We start from the raw sequence: 10,633 nt of genomic DNA, 5'->3' as shown, positions 1-10,633 counted from the left end.
ATATAAGAAGCATTTCAATCTCCAGTTTGTAATAATCAGGTAAAAAAAGATTTCCTGGAATTAAGCCACAGGAACTCTGGCTTAAGTCAGAGCTGTCAACTGAAAAACATATTTCCAGACATTTTGAAATTTAATTAATTTAATTTTTCTTGTAACTGGATTAGAAAATATGATTAAGCATAACAGGATGCTTTTACTGGCTCAGCCTGACTTTGAATGAAGTAAATGTACAAAAATCTTAAAGTAGAAGAAAGGGGGATTTAGAGATATTTCTTGAAAATCTTGTGAAAAAAGTAAAATAATACACACAAAAAATATTTAAAATAATAAAGATAAAATAGCATTATAATTTATTGCCAATAGAGTTGTTTGCATGACTATATTTTTACCTTAAATTTTTGTTGAATATATGCAAAGGCATCTTGGATTTTAAGAAATAAACTTACAAACAGAAATTATCAATTAAAGTATTTTATAAATATTTCCCAAATGGTTATTTGAAATAACCAGCCAGGTGAATGTGCTAAAAATGTCCAAAAGAGAAAATGTTTAAAAATTGGTGTGACTGTCCATGTATGTTTAAGGTGGTGGGGAAAAACAAAATAACTATGTATATTTCAAGGATGAAAAATGAGGGGGAAATTTAATCTTTAAAAATTGGGGAAAAAAGACCCCCCCTCAGGTATACAACTTGAACATTTAACATTGTGTATGTAAGTATGCAGTAAGGATTCATGAAATTTTTCTACAAATACGAAATAGCAGTGCTGATGTTAGTTACTACTGTACTATCACAGTGTGCATATTTTGCAATCTTAAAGTTTTTTTTTTTCAAATATTCACCTTGACATCCACTTCAACATAAAAGGAATGCAATAATAGACAGGTGGGAAATAATTTCTAGATTGTTTTAAAATGAGAACAGATTTCATTAAAAATTAAATCAAGATTCACATGAATAGCATTGTTACTTTTAAAAAGGCACCAGAAGAACTGATGCTTGTAATAAAGGGAGACTATACATTTGAAAGCATAATGAATATAAGTATCTGCTGCTTTCTTCATTTGTCCCTGCACTGAAATTCACTACTTTCCAAAGGAAGCCCAGTAGCCCTGAAGATAACATGACTATGCTATTTAAAGATGAAAACCTTTCACATTAAGGTTGTTGCTTTTTTTTATTATTTAATGAAAAGTTAATTTCCTTTCTCTCTTACATCTTGAAGTTACTCACTATAAATTTATACAAATCAGACGTAATGACACTTCAATTTAAGAACTTCAAGCCCTATTTATCCCGTGGGAGTACTACTCTGACGTCTTTCTGAGAGCTTTGTGATTGCTCAGTCCTAAGTATAAGCCCTATAAAATGAAGGGCTTTGAAATGCTGGTCAGGGTAGAGTGAAAAGCAGTTGCTGGCAATAATAGCCAACTCTTAGACCAAGTTCTGGCTCTGCTTTAGAGGCAGAGAGTGGATCTTTTTCTTGGGTGCACACGAGTTCAGAACCTGGGACAGCTCCAATAGTCTCTTGACTAAATACACTACACTGCAAGGTAAGTGAAAACTTCATTTTATTCTCCCACCCCTTGGAAACTTTCTGGGGAATACTGAATTGTTCTTTGTTTTAAAAATCACTTTATGGTGTTCCTCCTTTACAACAATATAAAGACAAGTTTATTAAGATTCCTGATAAGTGTAGAAAATACCTTAAATTCTCACATGAATGCATTTTCTGAATTCTTTTGGCTGAAAGATACACTGCTTGCTCTTTTACTCAAAACTTTGAAAAATGCATTCAAGTAGATTTTTTTCTTTTATACATGCTTGATTAAAGAGTTCAGTGGGCAAAATTGTTTTTTTCAACTCTTCTGGTTTTTTTTTTTAAGTTCTTTTATTTCAATTTCATTTGTTACTTAAGTAGACCCAAGATACATTTATTTTGAGCTTAACTGCTGTGATGTTACAGACAGAAAGAGAAATATACCTAGAACTGCTATATTTCTGCACATAACTATTTAGAAGTGAAATGTGCATTGATAATAGATGTACACATCACAAAGTTTGTTTTTAATAAATTGCTATTTTTATGAAGAATAAATGTTTCAACAGTAATATGGAGCTTGCTGATATTTTTTTCTTTCTGTATTCACTCAATTAACGTGTTCAGACTCGGTTTTAAGAAAAGAAGCTCCCAATAACATTTACGAGTGAAAGAGGAAAATGCATATGGAATATAGATTTTCTATTAATATGTACATATATGCAAATTATTAGATAGATGATGCTCCAATGCTATATTAAGCAGATACCAAACAAAGTAAAGTATAAGAAATAAGCACTTTCCTCAGTGAAAAAAATATGCTAAATTTGTATGGTTTCACTCTATTTTGTTTGCTTATTTATTTGTTTGATTACCAGAACACTGCTTAGCTTTGGCTTATGCTATTGTTGGGTATTAAAACTGGGACCTCTGATAACTCAGTCATGAAAGTCTACTGGGTAAACTATGGTGCTATTTTTCCTGGGTAGGTGTCATGCTGTCAGGAGACTGTTCCTGTGGTTACTTCCAGCATGATAAAAATACTGCATTCAATACACAATTGGGGCAACTACGGCACTGTTGAGAGATAGCTAGTAGTTAAAATCATCTCAATTTTCATTCAAACACCTCTCATTAAGAGAAGTCTTTTTGATTTAAAAGAGCTCCTACTATCTTTTAAAAACTTTATTGCTGGTTACTGGGTGACTGCAGTACAGTTGTACAACGTCTCACATCCCCATAATAGTTATCAGCAAAACAATCTCCCCTCCACCTTGGGTCTTTTTCCACCATCATGTGCTAGGAACAACCCTCCTCTCTCTCTCTCTCTCTCTCTCTCTCTCTATCTCTATCTCTCTCACACACACACACCAGCCACCTCCATTTTTAACTCTGTCTACAAGAACAAAACTGTGTATTTTCAAACTCTGCAAAAGATTTCACAAATTTCTACTACTACTCAGAATTATTTTCCTGGTAACATCTGTGAGTGGGGGAAACTGATGGGTCTCTTCCTCTTCTTCCCAGGCAAAGAGATGGAGCCTACAAGTAAGTCCCAGCAACTTGTGCTCCTGACACTTTTCAGCATGCTCTTCTCACAAACTTTGGCCTGGCCTCCTTTTGAAGCACCCCCAGCTTTGAGGTAAGTTCTCCGCCAATTCAGCTGAACATCTCTTCTTCAACCAAACAGGTATTTCCTATTTATGACAGTGAAGATTTTCTCCCATCCAAGTACTAACCAGGCCTGACCCTGCTTAGCTTCTGAGATCAGACAAGATCGGGCGTGTTCATGGTGGTATGGCCGTAGACAAGTGAAGATTTTCTAACAATTACATATGATTTATGGAAATACCTTAGTAGATGTGCTGAGTGAATTTTCTTTCAAGATTATGTCCACATTGAGTTCTATAGTTCACTCTTAGGACATAAAAGACAAAGAAAAGGGATATTTTTGTGGGAAGGGTGCATCACTTTTCCAAATGAGGTGGGTGGGGGATTTGAAAAAGCTTTTGTAACTTGTCTACTTAGCTACCTCATTATAGTTTAGTTTCAAGATTCATCAGTAAATAACCATTGACTAGTTAGTAAGATAGGTGCAAAGTCATGTTGAACAAAACAAATCTGAGGAGAATCAATTTGCCAATATGAAAATTGTGGGCTAATGAATTAGCTGGAATTGCCTCTTCTAAGGAGTCAATTGTAATGTACTTGGTTTTAATCACTAAGCCTTACTTTAACAATTCTTTATATCATATTATTTTAAATTCACATAACGCAACTCACATAAAGCTTTATATGGAATAAAATACATTCATTCTAATAGAGTAATCAGTAAATTAGAACTTCATTAACATGAATTTTCCTTTTGCTTTAGAGACACCAGTTTATCTAAATGGCAAACAATGATTTCTTCGCATAATTCTCACATTCCTGGTTCCTTGCATAATGTAGACTTATGCTCAACAGAGTGAATGATTCCTTTGCTGTCAGTTTTCTCTGTGAAATTTGCTTAATGCCAGATCCCGCCCTGCTTTGATAACAAAATAGAATGATTCTATCTGAGTGGTTATATCACAGTAGAGGGATAATTGCAAGGATGAAGTTAGCATTGATCCATAGGTTTCATAATCAAAAAGGACTGTTTGTTCCTGACTGGCCACTATTCCATTGCCAAGATATACAACTGCCCAGAAGCTGACAGTTTATTAATAACAGTGAGGGTATTGACACATATAGCTTTAGTGGTGTGCTAGTATTCAAAGTGTCTATGTTGCATGTATAGAAATGACCACTTCTGGGTCTGGGTGATGGCACTCCTGGCTGGACACATGTTACAATGTGCAAGTACCCAGATTCAAGACCCCAGTCCCCACCTATAGGAAGGAAGTTTCAAGAGTGGTAAAGCAGTGTTGTAGATGTCTCTTTTTTGTCTCCCCCCAATCTCCCTCTTTCCTCTTGATTTTTCTCTATCAAATAAATAAACAAATAAAATATTATTCCTAGTCTTCTACTAAAGCATTATACAATTATATAGTGTCGTAGTAGATTAAGATGAGAAACTAGAAAAATACCCCACTACCCCAAGTTGATGGTCTCTGAGTAACTATTCAGAAATGGAGAAATCCTTTTGATTGGATCAAGACAGTGAAATATATCACATTAAGGGGAATATCTGAAGTAATGTTTTGGGACCTAGAGAAAGAAAAGTGGTTAATATTCAGTTCTGACAAATATTTGAGATTAGAGGTGCAAAACACCAACAAAGGCATGCATTGCCAGTTTTCATGTGAAATATATATATATATGTGTGTGTGTGTGTGTGTGTATACTGTTTTAATCTAAGGAACTATTTTGTACAAAATCCTTCTGCTTATGAAATGTAACACAGCAAAATTACAATATTACCAAGAAACTGAATGAATTTTGTTTACTATACCAGTAGACTTGAATTAAATAGCTTTTATTCTTGGTATATAAATGAAGAGTCTTAAAGTTGTATGACATCTAATTTACATACTAAAATGTTACTATTTGCATTCTTATAAATTCTTGAAATTAGTTCAATAATGCCATCCATGTATCATGAATAAATGATACATTGCATCCTGTTGAGTGTCATATTTCAAATGACCGTAAGCCAGAAAGACTAATTTTCTGAGAAAAAAAAAGCACTTATTCTTTTACTGTATTTTTCCCTACTCAATTGGGTGACAGAACACCATTTGAAGGAGCAAGTGAACCTGACCAAGCATCATTACAAGCAGACACAGACATCTTGCAAAGCTCATTAGCTGAAAACAACACACCTTATTATGATGTATCCAGGTGAGATTAGTTTTCATTGGGCTTCATTTTAAAAAAATATTGTTTTTAAATGCAAATATGCTATTTTTTCACCATTTTATAAAGCTGCAGCACAAAGCTGGGTATGTTTATGTGTAAAGGGTTCATTCAATCTCATTTGCTCCAGCTCTTACATGATTTTCATACAGAGAGGCTGGGGTCTATGTTCTGTTGCACAAAATTTCAATATCAGGGACTGGCTGGGTGGTGGTGCACCTGGCTGAGTGCACATGTTACAATGCTCAAGGACCCAAGTTCAAGTTCCCAGAACCCACCTGCAGGGGGAAAGCTTTATGAGTGGGAAAGCAGTTTTGTGTCTTTCTGTCTTTCTCCCTTTCTATCACCCCATTCCCTCTCGATTTCTGGCTGTTTCTATCCAATAAATAAATAAAGATAATAAAAAGTTAAAATCAAAAATTCAACATCAGAAGCTGTACTAATACTAATAAAACTGGGTTACTTAAATTTTTATCTCCCTGTGAAGCATGTGTGCAAAAGTCTCTGTCAATGTTAAAACAATTTGCTTCCAAATATTCCACAGAAGAAATAACAAACAAAACAGTAGACTTTGTTTCCCCCAGAATAAGAGTAGTTACTCTTAAACATGAATTTATTTGGGGTAAATGAAAGAAAGTTCCATAAAAAAACAGAAATAGAAACTGATTTTAAGTGTATCTCCTACCAACATTTATTAACTAAAAATAAGTTTGGATATTTTACCAGGAAGTATTAATGAATGTTGAGATATACATCTATAAAAAAGCAGTTTTTAAGTCTTTAAAAGTTTGGGACCGGAAATGTAAAATGTATATTGATATAAGGGACTAGAAAGTGTTTTTATTAAGTTATTTACTAGGACTTAAGTTTATATAAGAACTCTTTGTAATAAGATGAAAAGTTTCTTGTTTAATGGATCAAATAATATTTTTAGAAAAGCATTTACTGAATATTAGATATCTCTTCTTTGTCTTAGGAACACCAGACATGCTGATGGAGTTTTTACCAGTGACTATAGCAGACTTTTGGGTCAACTTTCTGCCAAGAAATACCTGGAGTCCCTTATTGGGAAGCGAATTAGGTAAATAATTTTTATCAGACACAGTATGATTAATCTACAAGTTACACTTTCCCTATTTGTTTACCTTGTTCAAATCAGTAATTCAGTAATTTCCTATTTAGCTAACAAACAACATCGACCTTTCAAGGAAATGTATCAGGCCCATGAGTTAAGGAAATAAGATATCCTAGTCATATACACTTTCTGACTCTGTACATACATTTTTCAAGAAATCTATAATAAAAAAATAAATTGAACTGGAAACAGTAAAAAGTAAGCATGGATCATTGGAAGATGATTTGAAGGGGAACCATGCTGCTTGCTTTTTACTTCCTGCTCAAACCAAGAACCTGAGGATTTTGTTCTCCAGAGCATGAGAGTCTGTGTGTATAACCATTATACTATCTTCCCCTACCAGAATTCTTTCTTTAAATGACAACTCATTGAATATTTAATCACCACAGGTCAACAGACATGGCTTTTAAAAATACTCTTTAGTGAAATTTCCCTCTCAATGGTAGACCACAACTTCAAGTATTCCAGGTTTTTCTTTAGCTTTCTTTCCTCTCCCTATTAAGTCATCTGCTGAGTAAATGACAAATATGTTGGGTTGTGCCTTCCTCCTCTGTTCCTAGGGCCAGATATATATTTCTTTTAGTCTTTCCATGATAGAAAGCCAGGTGGATGCTAAAATTTCTTCTTATCTGAATTACAAGAGATTGTGAACTCTGCCAGATTTATCACTTCTTATTGAAATAATTCATTCTTAGGGGCTGGGTGGTGGCGCATCTGGTTGAGAGTACGTTGCAATGCTCAAGGACCCGGATTCAAGCCCCCAGTCCCCACCTGAAAGGGGAAAGCTTTGCAAGTGGTGAAGCAGTTGCTACAAGTGTCTCTCTGCCTCTTCCCCTCTCTGTCTCCCCCTTCCTCTCGTCTTCTGGCTATCTCTATCCAAAAATAAAGAAAATTTAAAAAAATTAAAAAGAAAGAAAGAATCCATCGTTTCCCCCTCTCATTCCTTAGCAATAGCATCTCAGAAGACCGGGGACCAATCAAACGCCACTCGGATGCAGTCTTCACTGACAATTACACCCGCCTCCGGAAACAAATGGCTGTAAAGAAATACCTGAACTCGATTCTGAATGGGAAAAGAAGGTAAAAAAAAAAAAAAAAAAAGAGGAGTTTTGTTTCCTCTCCCTTTTGGCTTATTTCATTGAGCACAATCCCCTCTGATTCCATCAGGCTGTAGCAAAAGGTAAGAGTTGATCTTTTCTGATAGCTGAATAATGTTCCATCGACATATGCACATCTTCTTACTCGTTCCATTGGATACTTGGATTGTTGTCAAATCTTGGCTAGTGTATATGACACTGCAATGAACATGGGTGTGCATCTAGTATATTTTCTGATAAGTACTTATGAGCAGATACCTAGGAGAGGGACTGCTGAATCATTTGGAGTGTTTTAGTGGGTAAGGTGTGCTGGCACATATTTTGGGAAGAGATGAAACCAGGCCCTGAGACACAACTATTTTACATAATAAAATGTCCCTGACCAAAAATTAAAAAAAGAAACAGAAAGAACTGCCAATGTGAGAGATCAGAGATGATCTTTTAAAATAGAAACTGCAATGTGGATAGTTACATATCTATTTCATCTTTTTTTTAATTTATTTATAAAAAGGAAACACTGATAAAACCATAGGTTAAGAGGGGTACAATTCCACACAATTCCCACCACCAGAACTCCGTATCCCATTCCCTCACTTGATAGCTTTCCTATTCTTTATCCCTCTGGGAGTATGGACCCAAGGTCATTGCGGGATGCAGAGGGTGGAAGGTCTGGCTTCTGTAATTGCTACCCTGTTGAACATGGGCGTTGACAAGTCGATCCATACTCCCAGACTGTCTCTCTCTTTCCCTAGCCATTTTTTGTTTCACTGCTGAATATCAAGTACGATTCTTTTAGCGTGAGTTCTGATAAAATAATTCTCACTTTAGACACCTTTTAGAATGAAGAGAAAATAATAGACAATAATGAAACCCAATTTTTTATTTTTCCAGTGCATTTTACAGAGAACAGCATAGGTCAGACAACATCATTAGATACCTTCTCCTTTGAAGAGCTTTAACTTGGCCAATTTCTTTTTCTGCACTATAGCAGTGAGGGGAAATCTTATGACTTTCCTGAAGAGTTAGAAAAATGATGAAAGAGCTCTTTGGAGCAAATTTGCTGACAGCTTCCCAACGGTAAGTACATCTGTGCTGTCTCATCACATTTTCACTGCAAGCATCTAGTTTAAGAAAGTGAAAGTGTCAACTGGGGGAGTAGGGCAGTAGCACAGCGGGTTAAGTGCACGTGGCACCAAGCACAAGGACCGGTTCGAGTCACTTCACAGGCGGTGAAGCAGGTCTGCAGGTGTCTCTCTTTCTCTCACCCTCTCTGTCTTCCCCTCCTCTCTCCATTTCTCTCTGTCCTATCTGACAATGACAACATCAATAACAACAATAATAATAACTACAACAACAATAAAAAGCAACAAGGACAACAAAAGGGAATAAATAAATATAAAAATTTTAAAGTGTCAACTGGTAAAAGTGTCACATTTTAAGAGTTTTTAAAGTGAGACGTTTTTCAGAAAAGACACTTAAAAACCTGAAATAGATTTCAACCCAGTCAACAGCTAAAAATGACCCTATCAGAGTTCTAAGTGCATAAAACACAAAACTCACGATGAGAAGCTTGGTGTCCTAATAGAACTTTTAATTAAATCAGATGTTTTCCTACTCTTGTATTGCCAGATAAAACAGAGGTTCCTGGTGCACACTAGCATGAAATTTCTGGGCTTACTTTCTAGAAGGAAGCTATGCTATTTTTTATGAATTTAAAGTTTAATTCCAGAATTGACTGTTGGCTCCTGGTTTCATTTCAGTGCACAGGAATATAGTATTACAGCTCCCTATCAGCCCTTTAGAAGATGAACTCTTTGTATTCCAGAATATGATCCTATGTCAGAGGCTGTTAAGAACACAGATAAATACGTGTTTATCAAATGAATGCCAAAATAAAATGAGATTCGATAACTAAACATATTTTATGCTTACAATGCCAATTCTTTTGCAGAATTCTTGAAGGAAAACAACAGGAAAATGATTACATTTTGAGTTCTACATAAATCATTCAAGATAACTTCCATATCAAACCAAATACAGTATGTTGTGTAGTGAATGTTGTGACTTATTTTATTCTAATGTATTAACTGTGATGTTTACATTGTAAATATTGTTTGAGAGCTCTAAGATTTGTTAACTCATGAAAAACCCTGTCATTTCATATGCTGTGTATTCTTCCTAGCAAAATCTACTTAATGATAGGTAAATACTAGATTAATTCCAATTATATGAGGCTTTTTGGAAAGGCAGTCATAGAGCGAATTTTATAATTGATGTGCTTATTCGTGGTACATACTTAACTACTCAGAAGAATGAAGCAGATAATCAGAGTTCTGTATTTTAATGCTAAGCACATAGAATGCTGTATAAAATAAACCAAACCTCAGAAAAGCTAAGGAAATATCAACAATGAGAACAGAAAGACAATCTTTAAAAAAAAAAAAAGGACTTTTGGAAAATTTAATTAATTTACATATTATTGGGCAGTCTTTAAAAAGGAGTTGAAAAGCTCTTGAATTTGGATTTTTCACTGTCAAAGGGTCTCTTCTGGTTTAGTATCTCAGTTAAGAAGAATGGATTCTACTTCTGATATCATACCTTGTCCTTATGCTTATGTTAAATGTGTGTAAAATGTAAAGTAAATGGCACATTTGCTTTTCAGTAGTAAATATGTTTTCCATAATCGCTGAAAGAAATGCTCTAGTCATACCAGCTTCCTTGAGTAAAAGTGCATTTGGAGACACAACTATTTTTCCAAGTGATTGTAAGAACTTTAACATAGGAAATAAAGACCTTTGATTATCATTGCAGATACTTTCTTTGCTTTGATTCTTTTTAAATGGTGCGGCGATGACTTACTTTAGCTTTAGTGGTTTAGGCACTGAAGTTTTGTAGTGTTGGAGGTGAGATTATGTTTTGTTGTATGTGAGTCCTAAAGTGCTAATCACTGAAATGAAAGGGATATTGCTTTCTCACATGGGCCAAAAGGAATATTTCCAGGCTTATTATATAATGGCTCT

The 10,633-nt window shown here is 34.9% G+C and overlaps 1 protein-coding gene across 2 annotated transcripts; it reads left to right on the top strand.

Annotated features, from left to right (window-relative positions):
• Nucleotides 1–1,190: 1,190 nt before the first annotated feature.
• Nucleotides 1,191–10,423, top strand: VIP (vasoactive intestinal peptide). 2 transcript variants are annotated; one of them, XM_060205314.1, is made up of 7 exons: nucleotides 1,191–1,554; nucleotides 3,069–3,183; nucleotides 5,256–5,366; nucleotides 6,358–6,462; nucleotides 7,465–7,596; nucleotides 8,605–8,690; nucleotides 9,565–10,423. In XM_060205314.1, the coding sequence occupies exons 2-6, from the start codon at nucleotides 3,077–3,079 to the stop codon at nucleotides 8,645–8,647; spliced, it is 498 nt and encodes a 165-aa protein (XP_060061297.1). In that variant the 5' UTR covers nucleotides 1,191–1,554; nucleotides 3,069–3,076; the 3' UTR covers nucleotides 8,648–8,690; nucleotides 9,565–10,423. The 2 variants fall into 2 exon arrangements, with proteins under 2 accessions (XP_060061297.1, XP_016040755.1); XM_016185269.2 differs by having other exon boundaries at nucleotides 1,198–1,554; nucleotides 8,602–8,690.
• The last annotated feature ends 210 nt before the right edge of the window (nucleotides 10,424–10,633 follow it).

This window comes from Erinaceus europaeus, chromosome 13 (genome assembly GCF_950295315.1).
Source record: "Erinaceus europaeus chromosome 13, mEriEur2.1, whole genome shotgun sequence".
Classification (NCBI taxonomy): Eukaryota; Metazoa; Chordata; class Mammalia; order Eulipotyphla; family Erinaceidae; genus Erinaceus; species Erinaceus europaeus.
Note: the sequence above shows the minus strand (reverse complement) of the source record. Positions and strands in the feature narration are given on the sequence as shown.

Bases quoted from the DNA above. Each gene is read 5' to 3' on its own strand.
- VIP (XM_016185269.2), top strand. From the start codon at position 3,077: ATGGAGCCTACAAGTAAGTCCCAGCAACTTGTGCTCCTGACACTTTTC. The intron at 5,367-6,357 runs GTGAGATTAGTT...TCTTTGTCTTAG, and splicing joins CCTTATTATGATGTATCCAG to GAACACCAGACATGCTGATG. The intron at 7,597-8,601 runs GTAAAAAAAAAA...TCTGCACTATAG, and splicing joins ATTCTGAATGGGAAAAGAAG to CAGTGAGGGGAAATCTTATG.